Below are 25,571 nucleotides of genomic sequence, written 5' to 3'. Positions count from 1 at the left end.
TCTCACTAATACCCTAAGCCTGTATTATAAATTCCCCTTCATGAAAATAATCACTTGATTAATTTGTACATCAGTGACAACACATGCAAGGTACAAGCTCAGGGAAGATCTGAGAAGAGAATCTATTTGAGAAAAAGACCTCAAGATGCACAATGTTTAGGCTTTCCTGTACAAGCTTAGTGATCCTCTTCCTTTAATTTCTGTATTTGGGAACAGCCAGAGAGAATATGTATGCTGATTTCATGCTAATACTCTTTACAGCCTTTAGTATCTTAATTCTTAAGGCAACAATATTACCAGATTAAAACAACAACAACAAAAAACTGTCAACCTCCTCCACAAATTTTGCAAGCAATACTTTTTTCTTCATTCAGAGAAGATACAAAATGGCAATATGGACTGCACAGGTTTCATAGGTTTGAGTTTGAAGAAAAGACACAAACTTCTGTATAGAATTTTTCAGCTTGTATGGCTGGCCTTTGTTTCCAACAGACTTGTTCCCAAATAGAGAATGTTCTCTTAGTATCTTAGCATAAGGGAAGGGGGAGCATTGTCTTTTATAAGTATAAAAGAAGAAGATGTAAAATACATTCTATACATTCCATAGCTTTACACAGGCTAGAATGGAACCTGTGCTCAAAGCAGTTTTTTTGATCTATTATGCTTCTGAGTGTGACTGGTGGTAGAGATACTGCAAGACACATGGGAAAACTGTTCAAGTGGTTAACCAAACTTACAGAAAAGTTTCTCTTTTTATACCAAGCCAGACTTATCTATCTTCCAGATTGTGTCTGTTGCTCTTCATCCTATCACTGTGCTCCTCTGAGAAGAGGGGCTCTACTTTCTCTGCATGTAGTCATTAGGTAGTTGGAATCAACACTGCCTTCTGTTTTCTCTTCTTCCGGCCTGACAACCTCCACTCTGTTAGTCTCTTCTTGTGTGCCATACGCTGACTCTCTTGATGTGCCACAGCTAGATTTACTTCAGTGTGTGTATGTCTTTCCTTGGCCTTTAGAACCATAAAAGGGACATAGAATTCCAAAAGCTATCCTTAAGTGCAAAATAGGGAATGAAAACATACCACTGACTAAGTTTCTATGAATGAGCAGAAGCACAGGGTGCTGTTACATCTTCCAGGCATTAAATAAATCTGTATCTTCCATACAAATACTTTTAAAACTAATCTTTTTCCCAAGAGTATATGGTTAGAAGGCCTGTGATTTTGGCATTAAACTTTAAAAGGAGCATCACTCCAAACATACAGAAATTCCAAACACATGCAAGCAATAGCTACATGCAAGTCACGAAAGCACTGAGAGCAAAAGAACAGGGAATATGCCTCCTACCCATATATTGCTTCATCTTCAGGGCTGGGTTTAAGAATCGTTCTTGTAACTGCTTTTGGCTGTGACACTGTATGTTAAAAAAAAAAAAAAAAAAAAAAAAAAAAGTCAGTGGAAGTTACTAAGCTATAAAAAAAGTTCAACTGGCAGAAATTTTTAGTGATCAGAGAGCAGCCCAACTGCCCCATACCAAAGATTAATACAAATTTAAATGCCTACCATTTTTTGCCTAGAACTGATTTACTTCATTTTTAGTTGTTTCTTTGTTTTTCCTTAATTATTGGGCAAAAACAAATAAACAAACAAAAAAAAAACCCTATCATTAGGAGGATATGGAACTCTTTTTTCAGGCAAGACAAATCAGACATTAGAAATAGATGTTCCTGTCTACTTAGGGTATGAGGCTATTAGGTAGCATCTAGGTAAGCAAATGCTTTTTGCAGTGGTAATTCCAATGGACAACTACCTTCAGGTAATCTCAGATGTTTTCTCTTCCTCTATACCACAAAGCAAAGACAGATCTCTTCTGCACGCCAGGACAGGATTAACAGGAACACTACCCTAGAATTGTGGATGTGACTGACTGGGGGAACAGACTTTCTGTAATCAGAAGGAGAAAAAAAAAAAAAGTGGAAAAAACTATAATGGGGACTTCAGCTCTGACCTGCTACATCATCTTGGTACTTTGGTTCTTTGTTTGCATCTACAACAGTGGCAGCAGTTGTAGCAATATCACCAGTTGATTTAAATGGTGTAGGCATTGCTCCCATCCTGGACATCCTATTGGATGGATCATCTTTTGCACTAAATTAAGCACACACAAAAAAATGAAAGAATACAGTAAAAACAGTTAACAACATATATATTTTAAGCACTCCCTTGATAAGCAGAATACTAGGAAATAACACTTCTTACTTTGTTTTCTCTTTCAGCTTTTCATTGGATGAATGCGAATCCAGATCAGAATGATGTAACCTGTCATCTTGAGGGGAGAACGATCTGTTTGACTCTATTTCAGAAATATCTACAGAAACAAAAATATATATACAAATGAAACGAGAAATCTCTATAAAAACAGCAACAAACAAAAAAATGCTTATATTGTCTTTAAATATAATTACCACATTTGTTCAAAAACAGATTTTACATATATGTAGAATCTTCAAGTCTATTTCCCTTCCAAGTATGGTGTTTGGATTTGACTCGGGTTCCATAGGTGCCGTATGCTTTTTAGCATTTCCCCTCTCTCCACTCAAAAATACTTCAAGAAGTTTTCACACAACTTTTGAGAAAGATGCAGCACACAACTATTACCACCACACCACTCCTAGATTAGCTAACATTAATTTGAGTTCTGCTGGAGAAACAGAAGACTACATTAGCCATCCTCTTTAGTGCTTCTCAGTGACAAAACAGAGTAGCCTTCAGATTTGAGCCACACTTCAGCCATCACAGTAAAACCTATGAAGCACTATACAGCCTATGCTGATATCTGAGAAACAAATATCTTGCACCAAGTAATGTAACATCCTACCCCCCACCCGACATCCTGAGGCCTTCCCAAAGTGAGATCATATTGTGAGAGATAGCTCATGCACTGTCAGAGTTCACTTGTGAGGATACTGGAAAGTGAAACTATTTTTCCCGGAGACTTCATATCCTTGTCCTGAACACTTTTCTAATGAATTCCATAATGAATGTTAATGTCCTCCAAAGAAAAGATCAGTTCACACAATTTTAATATTAAAGCCTTTTATTAAAGTAACCAACTTCTTCGGTACGGGAAGTAAAATAACACTGACCAGTATTTTGCCTGACCATTATTATTTTTCCTGTCTCTGCCACTGCCCAATAAATAATTGCATGATTAATACAGAATTCTTCTTTCACCTAAAAAGAAGATGGCTTGATGCTCATTTGACCAGTATTCAGTTGTGTGTGCAGTTTTTTTCTTGTTTTGTGTTTTAAAACCTAGTGCCACTGTATCACAGCAAAACACTGTAAGCTCCAATTTATCTCTGTGCAGAGAGAAGAACTTTTCATCCAAATTAAACCTCACCATCCATTTCTGAGTCACTGTCATTCAATGAAGGAATGTTGAGCAGGGTCTGCTTTCTGTCCCTGAGGACAACCAGCTGGAGCTTTCCCCGAGACTTCTCAATCAATTTTCGGGCATCAGCTAAAGACATGTTCTCTGTCACTGTACCATTGATCTGGATATAAAAAGGTATCAAGTAAATAATAAAATTCCATACTGCACTGAAGTTCAATCCTGAACTTTACTATAACATGACATACTCCAGATAAATCATTTTAAACAAGTACTTGCTACACTGCTAGTAGTTTAACCACAACACACCTTAAGAATGATATCCCCTTCATGAAGGTTGCCATCTTTGGTTGCTAGGCCAGTACTGGTCATTTCTTTTATGAAGATCTGACTTCCAAGTCGGAGACCATATTCTAGAATCAGAGAAATAACCCACTGTCGCTTAGATAATGAACAAGAATACATGTTTTTAAACAACGCTGTGTACACGTAGCATTACACTATGAGAAAAATAAGAAATGGGAACTCAGTACACAAACTTAACCCCAGACTATTTTAATTCAGTGCTGTCACACCTATATGAACAATAAGCAGTTTGAAAATGATGACAGACAGATCATTAGCCTGAACCTTCAGAAGTAAAATGACTTCTTTGTTCTGGACATGCTCATAAACACAATGGACTACATTTTCTCTGTATCATAGTTTGTATGGTATAGAAAGGCAAGGAAAAGTGTCAACACAACTAAGAGAAGAGCTAGTTCTCTTACTGTTTGCATTATGGTGGCCCTTTCCTATCTGTAACAACCCAGTAAGTTGTCTCCTTCATTTTGGGCAAATGGGGGGAAGGGGGAAATAAAAGTTAACACTGATTTTATAAAAAGCATGTCTTTGAGCACAAAAGACAGAAACCACATGAGAGAAAAACTGCAGAGTATATGTATGAATGGCAGGAAGTATTAAGGAAATACTGGCTACGTATAAAACTTAAAGTCATCTGATATTCCTCCTTATTTGGATAATTATCTGCGTTATGTTTAGAAGTAGAAACATTATATGCATGGGAAGAATAGAAAGGGGAAAATGATCCTTGCCAGAGTCAAAAGAAGAGTGTGGCTCCTGCATACGAAGCTTACATAGGCAGAAAATTCTCAAAACAGGTACATTTTAAAGTTTAAACAACAACAACACCTACAACAAACAAACAAACAAACAACAAAACAGAAAATGTGCATTATCTAATCTCAGATAGGCTTTACAACACAAGGGTCTTTACTTCACTGCTCATTAAAAGATCACACTTTTGGCCTTCATCTACGCACTCCAGCACTCAACAGAAAAAAAAGGCTATTTCAGTTGTTGCTGTTTCAGTATCCATCAACTACATTATGAAGTACTTAGAACCAACCAGTCCTTGGAACAACTTATTTCCTTCAGCATAAGAAAATCAAATGCACCATTAACAGAGGAGTCTACTCTTCACTCATTATAACTACCCTTTTTATAGATACAAGTATAATTTCAGTCATAATCATATCCATGCTGCAAACTACATTTAGAAGAATAGGGAGGAGAAAATAGAAAACCGAAGGACACAGAGACCAAAAAAGACTCAAATTAGTGGGTGAACAGTTATTCGTTCAAATGCAAAGTCCAAAGTGCTAGGAAGAGAAAAACAACCAACAAAACCATCTGAAAACAAACTGAGAGAACAAAAGAACAACTTAAAAAAGGAGTGAAAAAGCTCTACTTAATTTCTAAAGCAGCGAACATTTAGGTACCCTTCCTGGTCCCAGAAAAACAACATTACATGAAAGAAAAACATTACATCCCACCCCTCCCACACCTACCTTCATTATGTTTGCCTTTTGTTAAGAGAACACTGATAGGTCCATTCTGGTCCTGTGGTCCCAGGTACTCATGCTGATGGCGTATTTCAGGTGAAGGACTACGAGAATGAAGCCTGTCTCGACTTAGGCTCCTCACCTCCCTCCCGTATCTAGGATCAGGTTGAGATCCATGTCTGTAACTGGCTGGACTGTAGTCTCCTCTGTAGTCCTGTCCATAGCTACCATCCCGGTCAACACTTCTTCCCCTGCTCCGATCTCTGCCATAGTCTTGATCCAAGCTCCTATCAGTGCTCCTACCACGACTTCGATCACGGCTGTAGCTATGGTCCCTACTACGATCTCTGCTTCGGTTGTGCTCTCTGTCTTGATCATCTCTATAGCTCTGATCCAGGCTGTTTCCCCAGCTTTGACTGCGCCCGCCATTGCCACTACGCCAGCTTCTTTCACTGTAGCCACTTCGAGCACTTTTGCCATCAAATTCTGCATGGTCATCCATTACATCTAAAGCTCTGTCCTCATAGTCAAGGGAGGGGCTTCTCCTCAAAGCAGCAGCCTGCACTTTCCGTGGTCTTTTCACAACCTGTTCAGTGCAATATGAAACAAAAAAAAGCAACTCCGATAGTCAGAAATTGACATTTGACATATGAAATGCTCTTCAGACTTTGATCAGAGCTGGGGAAAAATAAAGAACCTCAAAACGCTGAAATACTGCAGTGATGTAGTTACAACAACTGAAGTTAGTCTTTATAAAATAAGAAGTAAATGAGACTATTTAGATGTGCAGAAGAAATACTAACTGGAAGCATAAAAATCAGAAGAATTAAAAACACACACAAAAAAAAATGAATCACAAAAAACACATCAGTAACCGTATTTTCTCAGCTCTGCAGCAAGTATGCCACTGAAAATGTGACAGCCCCCTTCAAAACAACTCTAGATGAATCTCCCAAAGAAAGCCAGTTTGAACAGCAAGTCTGTATATGCTGGACTTCATTTTCTTTGTATTATTTTATTTTGTCCAACTTGCACTCATTAGTCAGTAAAACCAAAGAATGCAGATAAATTTTATACCCAGTTTTTGAATAAGATAAACAGTGCCACAAAGTTAACTTCAATCTCCCTCACCTGTATAAACTAAATCCAAAACTCTGTTTATTCACCTGTACATTCTATTGGGCAAAGGCTGGCTTTGCTTTAAGCATTTGCAGTCCATTTCATAGAGGAAACCAAAAATCTTGATTAACGAATCACATAGGCAAATACCGTTGTAGAGCGAATATACTCATAACATACTTACAATGGTGGCCACTTTTCCACTTTTCCTAAGCTGCTGCACTGCAAAAGAATGTGGAACATTTTCCATTGGGGTCCCATTAACTATCACCACGCGGTCATTTTCTCTGAAAAAGTGGGGAAAAAGAGGAAAAGCATTTAAGACAGGTCTTCATAAAAACACCAGAAGAAAACCTTTCCCCACCTCCCTGCCCCCCAGGGAATGAGGAGAAAGATGAATCAAAAGATTTCATTCATTTTAACAATAATTTTTTCTTAAGAACAGTACTTGTTGGACAGACACTGTAATACCTGAGATTGCTACAAGAAGTTTTCAGTATGTTTGATAATCAGAGTTTGGGTAGAATAGCATAATTTTGTATGAGTATTATTATGTCCTGCTTCAGTAAACTGACATAACTTCAAGGCAGATTTTGATTTCTTTTGTTTTAAGAATATTCTTGACAACCATCAAACTTTCTATCATCTATTTATTAAGTTTTTCATATCTCATCATCTTTCACACCTAGCAGTAGCTTTGTTTTCACAGTAGCATGCACATTTTCAAGATAGCTTCCAACTGCTGCACACAATAGTGCTCATGCACGTCTAAACAAAAAACCACTCTTGCACACTCTTCTGAAAGACTGGCATTCAAGCCCCATCTATTCTGGAAGAACAAGACTGGTGAAAACAAAACCAAACTGACTTTCCCCAGAAAAACAGAACAAAAACAAAACAAAACAAAAAAGGCAAAAACCCCAACAAAGCAAAACAGACAGAACTGCTCAGGTCAAAAGAGATTATAAATTCAACTTTTCCAGCTTTCTGCCTGTCAAACAGACCATTAGGACTTAGGTACCCACAGGAAACAAATCCATAACACACGATAAATTAAAAATGTATCTTCTCAAAAGGCATTTCCAATCTACAAAGTGCAGGAGATAAAAAAAAATTCACAACTCCTCTTATTAGGTTTTTTTTTCTGGTGTTAACTCAGTTACTAACCTTACGAAGCATCAGTTCAAGCAAGCACTGGCTATTGTACCTTTTTTTCAGCTAGATAAAAGAAATTCTTAGTACCAATTATTTTCTCTTCGCTGTCATCAAGTCATATCACAATCTTCTTTTTCAATAAGAAGATTATATACTTTGAACTTCTATTTGTAATGCATTTTCTCTAGCTCCTGAGTGACTTTTGTGCCTCTTTTCATAACTTTCCAATTTCTTTTACTGAAAGAGTATACCATTTTCTGTTCTGCAATACTCCTCTTATCTAGTCCTTCAATAACCACTCGTATGTGAAAGCCTTCCCACTATCTTGCCAAATTTCAGTTTGAAAAAATGGCCAGAACCCTCTCTTTTGAATTTCTCTGCAACATCATCATTCGTCTGAACTTCATCAGATATTCTGATGAAAATCTGATCAGTAGTGGACCGGAAACTGTTTATCTCAGCCTATTGATTTAAAGATACCTCTCCACGATAGATGTTATCTCACCAAGGAAAATGTAATCTAAAGGACACTGGAAAGCCTTTATCTCTTTCAAAATAATATACAGCAAACATTCTGTTTCTCTTCCCTCCGCTGTTATCACTTCCAGTACATTAAGGTTTGAGACTCACCATTAGGCTACCTGACTTAAGCCATTCTCATGAAAACTAAAGACTGACCAGGAAATACATTTCCTGGAAGAAGAACAGGAAGAATGTTTTGATTGCTAAGTATTTCTGTTGTTTCTTTAAAAGACATACAGTCCTATGGGAGACACAGCTGACCAGAAAAGCCTTTCAAGAATACTGAAATTTTATTTTCTTAGAAAACATCAAAGTATAACAACCCCAGGTGTTGTTTTGGTTTGGTTTTTGTTTTAAGAGTTCTAGAGCCATGATCCTAAAAATATGCCAGACAAAGAAATAACAAATTGCTTACTGAAGTAATCCATCTGCTGGGCCACCTGGGAGAACATCTGAAATGACTATTGAGGTTTCACCATTCTCAAAATGTGGGTTATCTCTGCCACCAGAAACAGCAATCCCAAATCCTCGTTTTGAATCCTTGGAAACAAAAACAAATATAACAAAACTCAGTGTTACCAGCAGGTATTTTGATAGACAGAAATAAGAGTAACATGAATATTCCTTATGATAGCACTCTATTAGATATTATTCCAAACACAAAAGTTGCGTTAACAGTTGCAGAAACACACAATACCTCTAGATTTAAAAAGGAACGGATTTATAAATCCATGTAGCAAGGTAACATGTTCCCATGTTCCAAATCCTCAGTTTGCACAGAACACTGGAAGTTGGAAGGGACTCACAAGGACGAGTTCAAATCCTGCCTCCACACAGGATCACTCAAAATTCAAGCCACGTTTCTAAAAGCACTCTCCAAGTGCTTTTTGAACTCCAGCAGGTTTTGTGCAGGACTTCTCTCCAATCTCCTAGCCTGTACAGACACCCCAGGGATGCCCTGATCCAGGTGCAGAATTCAGCACTTACTTTTGTTAAACTTCGACCCTGCAAAGGTCATTAATTAAGCAGACTATTCATTAATTTAGCTTCCGTTTTGCTACACTGTCCCACTACATATTCATGCCAAAGCTATTGTTGGATATATGGCCCTATTTTGTTAGTGATGCTTAGGAAATCAGATCAGCATTTCTATTATGTCATCTTTATTAACAGCTATCTATTCTTTCATAACTCCTTATTCCTCAACCAGGCTAAACAAGACTGTGGCTGACTACAAAAAGTCAGCCAAAGTACTTGTGAATTTTATACTCTCTCACTATCAAGTATTATTTAGATACGTAATTTAGGTCTAACCTGCTCTCATAGAAATGCTAGGATGTAAATGGTCAAGCTTGGCATTCAAAAAAATCAAGGAAGTACTTAACGAGATGTGAAGGAATTGTGCCCATAACACTAAACCTGAAATGTTAGCATAACTTAACTGTAGATAAGAACATTTGCACAAAACCATATAATTTATTAAACACATGGGTTGAATGCTATTAGCTACTCGATAAAGACCTTCAATTCCTAAAAATAAAAATAAATATGTATATATACACAGACAAGTTATGCCACAGGAACATTTTAAAATTTTAATTAACTTACACATGAAATAATTCACCAGATTAAAGTGGTACTTCTTCTACTCCATGTGTATTTAATCACATGCTAGCCTGCACTCCATTAACATCGCTATTAAGAGTCTATTTCTTCAAGGAACTAATAAAGCTTCACACTTACCACACCTAGCTTTACACTAAGAGATTGGTGCTTCAATCCAAATTCAATACAGAATTAAAACTAACTGCAGAACTCCATGGCAGTGCCTGAAATAGCAAAGTCCATGGCTCATACTGCTCAAGTGGCAAAGAGCTATATCTGAATTACAGATGTAATGCACATTTGCAAGGAACTTAATACTCAAAAAATGAAATTTCAAGAACTAAGACCTTCTGCAGTGTTTCCCTTGTCCATGTCTGCAACACGAAAAACAATCTATCTCAGAAATTCACCCATAAAATCAGTTCTGTAGGCGAGGTGACTGTTTTACCTCAGGTCATTGAGTTCATTTCAATGCAGAACATATGAAAAACATTAATAGCACAGTACAGCCTGCTCACTGAACACAGATCACCAAACAGCTGGGAAGACTATCACCACTGTCAAGCAATGTATCCCATACTGTACTGTGGTGGCTTAGCCCTTTCGAAACTCACAAGCAAGAGACAGACTTTGTTTAACTCAAAAGATCTTGCAACATACCGATCATAACCTCAGCTTTTCTTAAAAGTTAAAGCAACACTTGTAGATTGCATACTATAGAAATTTAGATGAAGTTCTTTACCACTAAATTCCACACCGGTTGACATGAAAGTATATACAAACAGATCAGTGGAAATGTGTTCAGTGGTACTTACAAAGCTTAAACATGAATCACAACTGCAAGATAAAGCCATCTGCTTTGTTTTTAAGGTTATTCAGTGATGAATTTTGCTATGTGGTTGTTGTGTAGTACATTAGACTACTGTTGCAAAGGCCAAATAAAAGTAAACAGCACTTAAACAGTTAATTTAATTTATTTTTAACATTTAAGAGTCACATTATAGTATGAGTAACTAGCAATTAAGCCTTGAAATGGAAAACATATCTAATTTGTACAACACATTAATCATACTCTTGGCCCAGATATTCTAATAACATTTATTGTGAAACATATTTAGATATCAGCAGTACTAGTATATCTGAAATGCAAAAAATATTAACAGGCACTCACCTTTTGTAAGGTCACAGTGTACTGTTCCCATATCAGCTCTTCCATGCCTGGGGCCTGTTGCACACAGAAACCAATCAGCAAAACCAAAAGCATACAACTACCTAGACTGTGAAATACCCCATTAAAACACAGATGTAAATGTAGCATATTTATTACAAGCATTTGGTATAGTTAGTACAAGACACGTGCATTTCACTTAATGATGGTTTACTTAAAAATGGAAAAAGCATCACAAAAGGGTTCAGGTTGACAGAATTCCTTCAAATTTCACAGATTCAACTGTTCATTCCAATTTTCTGGAAAAGCTTCATTTAGTACAAGCAATTAATTCAAATCACACTACTGTGGTATAACCCTGATTCAAAGAACACAAACTGAGTATCTCCCCACTCTAGCACATCACAACATTAGTAGCTGAAACTGAGATCTTATAAACCAATGAGCCTTCAGATCTTTCTTCTTGTTCACATGGATTTGGCCAAATGCTAAATCCACTGAGCTATACAACTGAATATTTAGATTCCCAAGCTAAAATTTTATTTTACAGAAAAACAGCGTATCTCTGTATAGCACTGGTATATCCATTTCTATGACACTTCTCAGATGTTTATTTTTCATTTTTTTTTTTAATTTTTTTTCCCTCCACATTTCCACTATAAACTGATCCTGAATGGGTCAGTTTACCTTACATGATAAAACCTGAAATCTTTGCAACAGCACTACTTACAATAAAACACAAAATAACCACTCAGTAGTGGTGCATTATATAGGTAGCTTCTTGAAATGAGGAGAAAAAAAAAAAATGAATCACAGCGTTCAACACTGAAAACTTTCCAGTTCAAAACAAGAGCATTCATTTGCAAAAGAAAAAATCCAGGTTCTTCATGAGAATGTGCATGTGTCCTGAAGTCACAGGTTTATTTGTTTTTACTGCTGAAAGTAGACATTTTTCTTGGTAAGACATGAGTTTCCTGGGGAAGCAGAAGTCTTATTAGAAGCTCAGTTTTGACTTGATTGTCCTCTGAAAGGCTTTAAAAGGATTACTGGTGACTGCACTCCTCTAAAAAATGGACAAGATGTAACACACGATGGATATGCTTGTGCTGTAAAGCATCCCTCATTTTTCCAGAGCAAATGTATTCGGGCAGTCAATAGCTATTTGGCAAGCCATGGATGCTGCTTCTCAAATGCAGAGAACCCCATGATGTATTCTTCCAGTGGAAGTTTCAAACACCACAAAATGGAGCGAAGCTTAAATTCTGCTCAGAGTTCCTGAAGGAAGATGCACGACACTCAGCATTTTCACAAATTCACAACACCAGACACTCAGCATTCTTATCAGGAAATTCACTACACCAAACAACACTAAACATGCACCAGTACTTTTATCCTCCAAAACAGACAACGTTATCCAGTTTCTAGGACTCTCTGAGTCAAGCTGCAAACACATTTAGCACATCTGTTCAGAGAATGACTTAAATTGAAATTAACATAAGTACTCATAAACCTGTCTAGAATGATCAGCATTTCTAACTTCCTATTAAAATGTACATGTCTATTGTCAGAGAGTTACTGTGTTTGATGAAGCATATGGTGCAATTATTTTCTCTGATATTCCCACTTCAGCAATTTACATGCCTAACCCTTCAGCAAGCCGACAGTCAACCATCTCACTACGCAAATTCCCTTACAGAGATCTCCTGTAGACTAACAAAAGAAAAAAATCTCCTTATCTACATGTTTTATTCTGAGCTGCTGTGAGAAACAGAAGAGACTAGGCTTGCTTGTCTGGCACGTATGAAAACTGATAGATTAGCTACTACTGACACTATATCATTTCTGTCCTACTTTTCTATATGGTATCTTCAAGCTCTGTGGTTTCTATTGAAGAACGGCCTCAGTGTCAATTATATTACAGTTGGCTTCACTGAAGACAATTTTAGAAATAAGAGGATGACTGGAAACATTCAAAGGACAAGCAGCTAGGTTCAGATTTTGTGGACAGGTAGATGGAAAATCTTTTCTCTCTCTCTTACTGCATACAAGCCCAAATAACTTATGTATGTGGCAAGAACACCATTTAAATTCAATTTACAATGCCTTCAGTCCTTACCAATGTGCAGCATTTGAGGCACGGACTCAGATGTGAATGATTCAAATCGTTTATTACAAGTTCTCACATCCCTTATATACTTTCACAAGTTTTTGTTTTCTAACTTTCCCATCTGCCCTTATAACTTTCCCAACCACCTTTACATGTCAACAAAGCATTCTACAAAACACTACAAAATTCAGTTGTCCATGCAGGCACATATTCAGTCAGAGCTGTGAGCCCCTTGTTCTCCTTCTAGAGGTGTTCTTGGTTCTCATGCTGTTTATCTTGCTCCACAGCTGCTGCTCTGAACAGCTTTTCTTGTATTCCCACACCAATGCTACTCACCAGCTCAACACACTGCTGAGGCTGGCTGTGTGCAAACAATAGTAAGGCAGGCAGACTGCCTTTCGTGGGCAGAAGACAGCACGCACACCCTGCTCTTCCAGCAACCCTAACATCAAGCCTTCTGACATTCTATCTGCAAAAAGGATCATCTGAGAAATGACTCCTTGTTCAGTCCAATGCTGCAGAAAAGAGACTAAGGAGAGTGAAGAGACTAAGAGAGGATCTGTGGGAAGGAAAAAACTGAGCTTACAGGAATTTCCTTCGCCAAAACGATGGCTCTAGTGAACTGTGGAGTAAAACCTTGCACACGAGATAAGAGATGCATCACGTAGCAAATGTAAGTGTAGAAACCCAACACAGGTAAGTATATTTGCTCTGACAAACAAGTCTCATGATATCTGGTCATAAAAATGAACAATAGGAAAGGAAAAGAAACTACTGCCTACAGGTACTACAGTTATGATCCTGCAGGATGTCAAGACAACAGCATCATCTCATCTGTGCCCAGAAAATATTCCTTAAAATATCAGTTATGGTCTTCACACACCTTCTGTGTAAATGTGGGGGAGGGGAAGACCAGGGTTTTTTTAGTCTGGAACTGTTAGTAACCATTAAACAAAAGACACTTAAATAATTCACTTTTAAATTTGTAATTAATGCGCTTTCAGAAACTGGTCCTTGGGAAACTGACTCCCAGTTGCTGTATACCATATTAGTGAAGGAAAGTACATTATGTACTTGCAAAGCTGATTTTGTGCAACATAATTACCACGACAGCAGGACCAGCTCTGCCATACTGATAAAGCCATTCAGGATCTGCAACACAGTTCAGAGAACAGAATGGTCACCTTGGAAGCCTGCAAGGCAAAAAACACATCTGCACTCCCTCAAATCTCTCAGCAATAATCCCTTTAACATTATAAAAAAATACCGCTATATGCCATTGCCACGATACTAACCAACATGGACAGTTTACTCGGGGAGACTAAATGGGAGGAAGAGACTACAAATGCTAAAAATCACCAGCCACGGACTTCCAAAACTATGATTAAAAGTCTCCATGAGAATAACAAAATTCCTGCATTCCATGCCCAATGACACGACTGTCCTCTGTCTGCATCAAGTGATGGGTTACAAAAAACTCCCATCACCCCAGCCAATTTCTTCGCTCTTTGTCTCTAGGGAAACAAGAAAGGATCTGAACAGCCTGGATGTCCCTTGTACAATTGCCATTTCAATGCAAGATCACACACAGAAACGCAGGAGAAAGAAAGACAGGCAAAACAGCAAGGTTACTTTTACAGCAACAGTTACTGTTAGTAAGTGCTTTTCAAGGTTTTACACAGACAGCGGCATTGCTGCAGGATAGCTGCGGGAAGTACAAATTACTGTCATTAGCCAGTCTAAATTCACTAGTGACTAAAGTCAGTCCATTTCTAATGAGAGCAGTGCAGTTAGGATTTGCTTAAATCTGCCTAATTCTGAACACTAAAACGACAGGCACTTTCTACATGCCCTACACAGACCACTTAACAGAATCCGTGGCAGGAAACAATTCAAAGTACTAAAATCATCTGTGCGCTACAAGCAGCAGCTCCCACTGACAGTCATCCGCGATTTATGCAATTACTTGCAACTGAGAGATAGCCCCAGGCAGCTTCTTTCACAAAACCACCTCCAGAAGACCTGCCACCACAGTTATCAGGCTGTGAAAGTGAGCTGGAGGGGGGAAGGAGACACAAGCCACACAGGGGAGGGAGGAAAGACCCAGAGCAAGATGCAACAAAAATCAACTCACGTGCCCCCTTAAAATCCTCAACTTTTTGACTGCATGTGACCACATTCTCTGCAGAGCTTGCGCTGTCTTCATTGTCACGGGATATGATCTGTTCGGGGACGCCGTGCATCCTGGTCTTTTCATCTGTTTCTACCACTCCACACGGTTATGTAATTCTAATACAATAGTGGCCTACATACTAGAACAAATCCTGCCGTCCGTTTCACACAGAAATGCATCAAAACCACAGCAGGGAAATCTACTCAGAGTTCCAGTAACTCTCGCTGCAAGAGGCCCCAGGGAAAAGAAAAAGAAAAGAAAAAAAGACTACATCCTTGATTTTAAAAATAATAGGAATAGTTGTTATTCTAAGTGTCAGAAACAGATCAAAACATACAAGTTACTCTTTTTACAAGCACATTTTGGTTCCCTCCCATCACGAACATATCTGAAACTTTAAAGAAACAGGGCACTAGCAACTTCAAAGAAAATGACACAGAGAAGCCCAATAAAACTCACTTGAAATTTACACTCTGACAGACATATAGCACTTTATAGTAAGAATTACTACTTGACTCCGTTATTTTGCACGTTTTAAACTGTGTTTAACAGCCTCTATCAAGTCTCAATAATTTAACTACTGGACCCAGGATCCTTAGGCAGAAGTAATTGTAAGCATGCGAGTAATTCCTTCACCTGTATGTGTATAATTACATTTAAACTCTTCCAGGAGTTACATTTAAAAATATCCCGGGGATATGACTCTAGCAAGCAAGAAAAATAGAAACAACTTGCTCATAACCATGAGTAGTGGTTAGATGTTTGATTACACAGGAAGTAAAATTTTGGTAATATGCCGATCATATAGCCCGAAAGATGACCCTACTGGAAAATATATCAAGCTATCACTTCCATCTAACCCATACAAATGGTGTGAACTTAAAATTCGACCAGTTTTCCCCCAGACTTCATGCAAGTCCCACAGGCTGTTTAAAATGTGAAACAGACAGAAACACACACTGAGACACAGGGCACTACGCAACGCTAAGTGAAAAAGCCCATCCACAAGTTGCATTTCTTCTCCAGATGGGTAGTTCTAACTGCTGAAGGTGAACAACATTCAATTGAGAAACCTGGAGTTTAAGGATTTTCCCTCACAAGACTGAATTCAACACCCTCTGTTTCAACTGTCATCCTGCCAATCTCTGTCAATTCCTTGCAGTAGCCAGCAGAACTGGATCACATCAGGTCTGTGCAGTTCAGCAGCCCCTGGCTGGGCTTCTGCTGCCAGAGCACCTGCATGGTTGGAGGACTTGGCACTGGAGCCTGGTCAAAACAGCGCATAATCTGAATTAATGTCTCTAAAGGAAAATAATCATTCTGCAGAACAGACACATTCACAACTTCTAAAACCACATTTTCATCTATTTATTTAAAGAAAAGTGGTAATAAGAAGGAACAAATATAAAGATGCACTGGAGATGCCTCTATCCCTGTCCTTGCTCTCCTGTTCTCTTCACTGCCCTGACAATTAAAAAGGTATCATGAAACAAACATCCCCATTTCCAGACAGCGAAAATGTGGTAAAGAAAAATGGGAAAACATTCATCATAAGTTGAAGTATTTATGACAACTCTTCTTCCTCGGATTTGGTCTGTTCTCTCCTCTAAAAGAAAAAGAGAAAGCAGATGGATTTTCTCTAGCAACACTTAAAAGAATAATGTGAATAAATAAAAATGTAGTAGTCCAGAAATATCACCACAAGTGTATGAAATTTTTCTTGTATAGTCATGACAGCAGCAGTCAGGTGGCCAGTGAGTTAAGAGAAAGCTGCAGACTCTTGCATTTGCATTTCATTTTGGGGGAAAACAATTTCTGTAGGATAAGAATTCTTCAGTTTAACTCTTCCAAGTGAGATGGGAAGCTATTTTTAATCCCTTTTTAAAAAAACATTGTCCAAGCACATCCATGTTACCTGCATTTAATTATGTAACCAGCACTTTATTTTGAAAACCACACCCTGGTTCTCTGTTGAGACGGTGAAGAATTTGTGACTCATGCAGGGACAAATAAAGTAAAAACTAACCAAGATGATCTGTCCTAAAGAAAAACAGTGGTGTTAGAAGACAAAGAGAGCTTCCAGAAAATTCCTCAAAGCAACTTTAAAATTTCACAACATTCTGGGAACAGTGTGTGATAAGAGCAGACAGGTGAAGACGTATCACAGCTGTTTTGATATGTTTGCAGCATACCTGGCCTCAAAGGTTGTAGATTATAAAAGATGATTACAGAAAGAATCATGTAACATAAACAGCGTAACCAGAGCCTACCAAATATTTGTAGTTATCACAGTACACAAATTACCACAAAGTCTGAAAAGGAATGGCACTTTCATCAGGTTTCTCCCCATGTAGTAAGGATTGCCATTGAGGCCACTTTGAAGTAAGAAGGCTCCAACTTAGTTATTCTCATCAAGTATCTGCATACGGTAAGGAAGATCTATGACCAGAATCTAGAAGAATGAGAAAAACTATTTATCCATGTATAATAAAGCCAATAGAGCAGTTGCTCAGAGAAGCCGTGTTGCCCCATCCCTGGAGGCGTTCATGGCCAGGCTGGATGGTGCCCTGGGCAGCCTGAGCTGGTAGGGGACAGTCCTGCCCGTAGCAAGGGACTGGAATTAATGATCTTTAAGATCCCTTCCAACTCAAGACACGATATGAAAACAGCCATTCTACAATAGTGAATAGCTCGTATTAAAGTAAGAGAAGTAATAGAAAATGTTTTGGAAACAATAATCACTTGGAGTAATTCTCAATTGCTCTTCACCAAGGCACAAACTCTTTTTTTCCACCTAGTCATGAAAGAGAAATACACAAAATGGACAACTCCACACTAAAAGATACTCTGTATTCAGGATCATCAGTTCTACTTTCACATCTGAGTAAAATTAAGATGGCTGCTAGAATCAAGATGGGTATGTATCAGGATGCAGGGAAAAAAAAGCAAGCCCTGTCACTTACCATACACACAAGAATACCTACAGTTCAGCACTGAAGTGACATCCTTTCAAGAAAAATTCTTTCATGTGGAAAGAAGCAGTGCAGCAATTCTTTCCTTTCTGGTTAAAGCCTATTAAGAGAATGATGGAATCACCAAAGCTGGAAAAGATCTCTAAGATCATCTGTTCCAACCATTCACCTACCACCTATGTTGCCCCCTAACCATGTCCCTCAGTGCCACATCTGTATCCCTTTCTGGGACACCCCCAGTGACAGTGATTCCATCACCTCCCCTGGCAGCCTCTGTCAATCAGTTATCACTGCTTTGGATTAGAAGCTTTTCCTAATATCCAACCCATTTCATTCTTAATCTGCCTCATTTCTCTTTAAGTTCTGCCTTTGGGTTTCAGGATGTAAAGTCTCATGCTGTGTGTGTGATCCACAGCCACGCTGTCTCGTGGCGGTCAGCCTTTCCTTCCTTCTTCTCTGCATGGCCTACACTTTCTCCCAGATTACAAAAATGTACTTTGCACCAGGGTATATAGTAAGTTCATTTGTAACAAGTGAAGCATGCACACATGTGTATTCTTGTATTTCTTGTGAGGAATATTTTTACAAGAACACATTTAGATGTTGTAATCTTAAGATTATGGTTACCTACAAAGAATTGTTTAAAAAGATATAAAGGAAGCATTGCTGTGCTGGGGATGGACATTATCTCACTCTCCCTCCACAAAAGAATGGGGAGAAAATATAATGAAAAAAAGCTCAACATTACGGATAAGGAGATCACTCACCACTTACTGCCATGGGCAAAACAGGCTCAGTGTAGGAAGGTTAACTTATTCTTTATTACTAACAGATTAAAGCAGTGAGAACTAAAAGCAAACAAAAACACCCTCCCTTCCCAAGCCTGTCCTTTTCTACCTCATCCCAGGCCATGCAGGAAAAAAGGCAATGGCGGCTGCAGTCAGGTCATAGTACTTGTCACTGTTGCTCCTTCATGGCCACTCCTTTTTCCTGATCCACATAGAATCCCTCCCACAGGATGCCACCCTTCCCAATTGTGACCCTAAGTGGGCTTCCCACAGACTGCAGCTCTCCAAGCACTGCTCCAACGTGGCTCTGTACCACAGGGCCCATCCTTCAGGGATGAATTTCTCCAGCATGGGTCCTTTCAGTCCTCCTGTCCCACAGTGGGCTCCCCTCCATGGGTTGCAGCTTCAGCCCAAGGCTTCTCCTGTAGGGCCTCTAGCCTCCTTCAGGCTTTGTCCACTGCCACATCACAGGCTCCTCCATGGCTGCACACAGAGATCTGCTCTGCATGGCACCCACAGGCTGCAGGACAGCCTGCTCCTCCATGGGCCCTTCCTGGGCTTCAGGGAGCTTGTTCTGCACCTGCAGCTTGTACTGGACTAACTATGGTGCTTGCAGGGCTGCTTCTCTCACATTTACTTACTGCTCTTTCTCAGCGCATCTGTGTAGTGTTTTAGCCTCTCTCAAATACATAACCTCTGAGGTATAACCAGCCTTGCTTATGGCTCAGCTCCGTCCAGCAGCAGATCCCTTTTACAGAAGCTGAAGCTGGCTCTGTTCTGACAAGAGACAGCTGGTGAGCTCTGCCATCCCAGCAGCCCACCTGCTACCAAAACCTAAACACATAAGCACAAAATAAGCATCAATTTTCTAATCATTTCTTCTTCACAAATTTGATACATTGAACAGTACTGCACAAAAGCTGTCCCCTTAGGATACTCACAGAGAAGTTGCTGAAATTCTGGATGAGTAAAGTGATAAAAAAATGATTAATAGCTGGACCCAGAAGGCAACGGTCAGCAGCCAGAAGCCAGTAACAAGCAGAGTACCCCAGGGGTCAGTACTGGATCTAGTCCTATTTAACACTTTAATTAATGATCTGGACAATCAGGCCGAGTGCATACTCAGTAAAAATGCTGATGACAGAAAACTAGTGAAGTTGCTGAGTCAGCAGAAGGTGGCAACTTCTCACCACTCTTCTCTCACAGAATGACCTGGGTTGGAAGGGACCTCAAGGATCATGAAGTTCCAACCCCCCTGCCTGGCAGGGCCACCAAACTTCCACAAACTTTCTCTCCTTCAGTATCTTTTCCATTCTCTACCCTGCTTCCCTTCCCTTCTCCACTTGGTTTCCTTATCAAGATATATTTTCCTTTATATTCTAAACTTTTACTGTTTCCCCTCCTGGCTTGATATTTGATATGATTTGAGTGAACAGTTGAATATTATAGTCATATATGCTTAGCACATTCTTCTTACAGCTCATTAGCATACAGGAAAGTGTTAACTTTAATATTAATGTCACGATTGATAAAGCAAAAGGTCTCACATTGTGCAACGCAGCCTTCAAGATTCTGTGATGAAACATTACATGCTTATTTCCACAACTTCAAGACAAAAGAACATTATCCTGTTTCTGCAACACTACCTCCTTTTAATGCTTTTTATGCCAACCTCACAGATTTCCATCCTGGAGGTTTTCACAAGAGATAAGCAACTATCAGCGTAAAAAACGTACAAACTGGGACTGTTCAGCCTGGAGAAAAGGGTGCTCAGTAGAGATCTTATACGTGGGCATATATAAGCACTTGAAGAGAGGGCCCGAAGGGGATGAAATCATGCTGTTCTCAGTAGAGCTCAGTGCACAGACAAGAGGCAACAGGCAGAAACTGAAACATAAGGGGTTCCCTCCAAACATCTAGAAATACTTTTTCTACCATGCATGAAAGGAAGCACTGGCACAGACTGCCCAGAGAAGCTGCAGTCTCCTCCCTGGAGGTCTTTAGAAGGACATGGTCCTGGGCAATCTACTCTATCAGATGGGGGAAAAGGTTCTGAAGTTGCAGAACTTGCATTCATTTCCACACTTCTTGTGTTACAGACATTCCAAATGCCCTCCAGACTGAAACCTGAATTAGAATCCAGTGCTACTTCAGAACTGAAGAGATCAAGGACAATAGCACTGTTCATCAGGCTACTGGGAACGCTAAGCAATGAACACATCCAGGTCCCATTTTTACTGTTTCCCTGCTATTAACATGCACACTGCACTGCCACAGATCTTCCAGTAGATCATTTTTATTTTTAAAGAAATCCAAAGGAAATAGGAAAAAGTTAGATATGCACAACACCTTGACTGATCCGGAGCTCTGACAAGTTGTGCGTTTTCAAATTCATAAGTAGTAGCCTTTTGAAAACTAAAAACTCCTAAACAAAACTAGGGAGGTTCTACATACAAGTGTCTGTGCAATGAATGCATCAGTCTCATTTGGAAAAAGAAGTAAGTTACTGTTTTTCCTAGGGCTTTTTATATGTCAATGCCAATACATAGGAAAATTGTTTATTAGTTTAAAGCCTAACATTTACTGATTACACTGAAGTTTCAAAAAGGCCAAACTCTTTCATGTGACAAAAAAAGGGGAAGAAACAGGTTTGTTTGTTTGTTTGTTTTTTCAAAAGTATTCTAAATTCAAGTCACCTTACAAGTAGTCAACAAATACCCCACATATTTTTGTTAATTTGTTTTCTTAAGTTGCTTTCTTCAGCTCAGGCTCACGAAGGTTTCTGTTTCAACACAAACGAGCATCTTTAGAAGGCTCGTGGAAATCAAGCTGACAAGTTGTTCATGCAAAATGTCGACAACCCTTACGGGCTGGCAAATGACAGCTCCCAGACGCGCTGTGAGCCGTACGCTCAGTTAACATGCAGAGCCACTAGGTGGTGCAGTGACCCTGTAACAGAGGCTCACACAGTTCACCTGCACAGAAAGTAGAGCGATTGTTCTAAGCGCAACTTCAGGCTGTCACTTTTGCATTCGGTATGGTGCTATTGCTGTGAAGAGCTAGGTTTACTATTATACTATTTATTTATTAGAGTATGTTGGCATTTCTGTGATTTCCATATAGAGTCACAGAATTATGTGGGTTGGAGGGGACCTGTAAAAGCCATCTAGTCCAAATCCCCAGCAGCAAACAGCTAGATCTGGTGCTCAGGTTCCTATCTGGCCAGACCTGACCCACATATACATATGTGTGCATATAAGTTCCCCAAGAGAATTGCCTGGGACTCTGGAGATAAACCCCACATGTCACTTAACAAAACCACCAACACCCCATGGAAATGAGTAGCAGAAAAATTCTAAACATCTTGAGTCAGTACAAAATGACAGTTGTATCTGAAGTTAGAAACACAACATTGCAACTACAAAAAAAGGAAAAATATAGCCTTGTTTTCAGAGTAAAGCTTTTTATTTCAGCCTGCTTTTGACCCCAGCAGAAGTAGTGTGGTAACACTGCACTTGCATACCTTCTGGTAGTATATCATCAGCAAAATCAAGATTCTAACAGACCTCAGTCACAAAGATGCAATTTTTCATTGAGCTGGAAAAGGCAGGCAAAACACACGCGTGAGTTTTCTAAAACCCATTAAGGTGGTCACAGTACCTGTGACCTCTGCCAGTAAGAATGACAGTTATTCTTTTCAATTCAGTACGTAGAAGCTAGGATTATATGGTTTCTTATAAACTATGATGTTTTTCCCACAAGTATGTTTTCAATGTTCTGATGGTAGCTGTTCAAGGGGGTGAATGTAAAAGCAGACACCCGAGCTCCTGTGACTATGTCCAGCAAGGAGCAGATCACCAGCAGAAGGGAAAAAAAAATCAGACACACTGAGAAGATAAACAACAACAACAAAAGTACACAACAGGCTACACTTAGTAAGAATGCACGTGCAAAAGTCCTGCAGTTGCCTGGGACAGGGTTAAAGAGATAAGGAGAGTAGACTGTATTTGTTACAACTTAATTCTATTGAGCTTCAATACATCTGTGTGTATCAAAGTGTAATATCCCACTGCAAACAGTAACCTATCCAAGGAAAAAATAATCAGACATTGCAAGCAGAATGCAATAGCAGGATTCACAGGTCATAACTACTAAAAAACCTAAAAACTCATAGAAATACAGCTTAGATCTCTTCCTGGAGCGAGTCCTCTTCCAAGAGTACTTTATGCCCAACAACAGTTCTGTCATTATCCCACTGAAATCATGCTGCAATTGTTCCAGTGTTTCCCCCAACAGGAAGCAACCAATTGTTCAGAGTCTATGCAGAGAACAGCTTCAACTGAAATATAAAATTGCCATTTCAGAGAAAACATCCCATTTCCTTAAAAAAAAAAAAAAAGTGCAAAAATGCTGAAATTATTTCCTTCGTTTTTTTCAGAAAGCAATTTCTGCCTGTTAAGAAATAACAACACTTTGGGAACAAGTATTTTTCCCATGAAAGTTTTTTTTTTCTTTTTTTTCTGTTTTCTTTTCATGTTAACTTCAGAGGAACAACAGAAGTTGTCTTCTGCAAGTGTTCTGGGGCACACAGCATTACTCAGCAGACATACCCTGGAAATATTAACTTACTCTCCCACAGGCACTGCAGGGTTCTAAAGAAAAGCACAGACCTCACCTCTCAGCTTGGCACACATTCAGTCTTGCAATGAAGAGGTTTTCCCTACCACCTCAATAACAAAGAAATGTTTCAGGACATAAAAAGCTGAAAACAAAGTAATTTCAGTTGAAGATCAAAATTAATCTAATTAATCATCAAAAGACAGCTACAGCTACATGAATAACACCTGTGCATGTAGCATGTAAACTGTCATTTTCCAGTCTCTATATATCCTGTCTTTCTTCAGTTTCCTGGACGTTCGCACAGCACAGAACAACATGCTCTATATGACAGAGAGCATGTATATAATATGCTCTAGTGGTTGGTGACCCTGCCCATGGCAGGGGGGTTGAAACTAGGTGATCATCACGGTCCTTTTCAACCCAGGCCATTCTATGATTCAATGACTTCTTCTCTGTACACACTACAAAACAGTAATGCAACAGAAGAGTCACTAAACTTTCAGTTCTCCTAATACAAAACAGCTCTAGAGGTTATCTGACTTAATCACTCCCACTCACTTTACCTGCAAACTCTTCAGGACCTTCTGTTTGCACTGTTTCTGTGCTGCCTCTTCCTTAATATGCCCACTGCCCACACACACACAGTCTGAGAAACAAAACACACAAGCAGTTTGCGCACGAACCAAAAATTCAGCAGGACACTTTTTACTAGGCAATCATTTAACAAAAAAAAAGCTTATTCTTATGTGGATATAGTTTTTATGTTGAACTCAACGGAACTCAATAGCTCTAAACAGGGTTTCATTATGCCAAGTAATGTAAATGCCTTTTTATTTGTTTAACTGTGAAGAAGATAAGTACAGCTGCTGTAACTGAAGTGCCTGACTTCAGAATCAGCCACCCAGTGTAGTCCAGGTATAACTTTTACACTTGCATCTTAAAATAAAGAATTTGAAAGAAAAAGAACAAACATTATATTCATTGTGTGATCTAGTGGGAAGCTACAATTTTTATTCAACTTTGGTGATAAACCTATTGCTACTGTTTCTAAATTCTCCTACTACCTGCACCTACACTAGAACAGAAAATCAAGCACTGGAAGCAACTATCTCCAGCATCAAGCTGGAGAGAGTGCATTTCTGCTATTCCATTGTCCTGATAAGACACTGCGATTGCACAAACATCATTATTTATCAACCAAAACTCCCAAATCTGAGAAAAAACAAGCTGGGTACCCATCTACCGCATCACACAATTCATTTTTAAAAGGTCAATTCATTGCTGGTATATAATTCAATCAGGTCAGCATTTTCATTTAATTATCTATTCATAATGCAAGACAACTCAAACAATTGTACAATTGTTAGTTTCTGAGCTCAGTCCCAAACCATTTCAGATTTTCGTTCCCTGCTAAGATATCCAGTTTCCTTTTTCTAACTCTTATTTATAGAACGATGCATCATAGTCTTACAGGCATTCTACTTTCGTTTGAGTATTCCTGTAGCAGTGCAATCATGTTTGGTCACATTCACTTTTTCTTTCCTGGCTGATAGAAATGAACCCTATTAAGGTTCTGTATGGTGTGGAAGTTTTAAAGCTACATTTAACTACACTCTAAAACTACACACTACCTACTACCACAGCTATCACACAAGGCAGATTTAAACACACATATATATATATGTATCTATATATCTATATATGTATCTATACATACACGCAAGTACAATGAAAAAGCTTCAGCTTCATTTGAGTGTCCAAACTTCTGCTAAATAAAAAAGGGTAAAAATTGAGGTTTTTCAAATTGTCAATCAAATTGCTGTAAAAAAAAATTAGCAATTTCGAGCAAAGTCATAATTCCAGTAACATTCATATCGCCAACAGTCTGTACATCTTGTTTATTAGCCAGTCCTTACAGAGTTATTAATTTCATTAATCAGCATACCAAAAAACTATTTGTTTCAAAGCAGATTCTTACTTTTCTGATATCCGAGCTCTCAAAAGGATTTTCACAGTTCTAGTGCCACCATTTGGATCTATCCTCCTCTTCTTCCTTCAGCCACCTCACTCCTGATCCTAATGCCTTAGGCAACTCACCTCCCCCT

General features: G+C 38.8%; 1 protein-coding gene across 5 annotated transcripts in view; it reads right to left on the bottom strand.

Moving 5' to 3' along the window:
* Positions 1–25,571, bottom strand: part of TJP2 (tight junction protein 2) — a 63,001-nt gene that overhangs the window by 13,063 nt on the left and 24,367 nt on the right. For 3 of the 5 annotated variants that reach the window (XM_072359419.1, XM_072359418.1, XM_072359420.1), the window contains 9 exons: positions 10,810–10,863; positions 8,449–8,573; positions 6,541–6,643; positions 5,244–5,823; positions 3,703–3,806; positions 3,403–3,556; positions 2,259–2,367; positions 2,008–2,147; positions 1,347–1,413 (listed from right to left, as the gene is read on the bottom strand). In XM_072359419.1, the coding sequence (XP_072215520.1) occupies positions 1,347–1,413; positions 2,008–2,147; positions 2,259–2,367; positions 3,403–3,556; positions 3,703–3,806; positions 5,244–5,823; positions 6,541–6,643; positions 8,449–8,573; positions 10,810–10,854 (1,427 nt within the window). In that variant the 5' untranslated portion in view covers positions 10,855–10,863. Of the gene's footprint in view, positions 1–1,346; positions 1,414–2,007; positions 2,148–2,258; positions 2,368–3,402; positions 3,557–3,702; positions 3,807–5,243; positions 5,824–6,540; positions 6,644–8,448; positions 8,574–10,809; positions 10,864–14,879; positions 14,903–15,047; positions 15,455–25,571 lie in introns of those variants that run through there. The other 2 variants (XM_072359417.1, XM_072359421.1) reach the window with 2 other exon arrangements.

This window comes from Excalfactoria chinensis, chromosome Z (genome assembly GCF_039878825.1).
Source record: "Excalfactoria chinensis isolate bCotChi1 chromosome Z, bCotChi1.hap2, whole genome shotgun sequence".
Taxonomy (NCBI): Eukaryota; Metazoa; Chordata; class Aves; order Galliformes; family Phasianidae; genus Excalfactoria; species Excalfactoria chinensis.
Note: the sequence above shows the minus strand (reverse complement) of the source record. Positions and strands in the feature narration are given on the sequence as shown.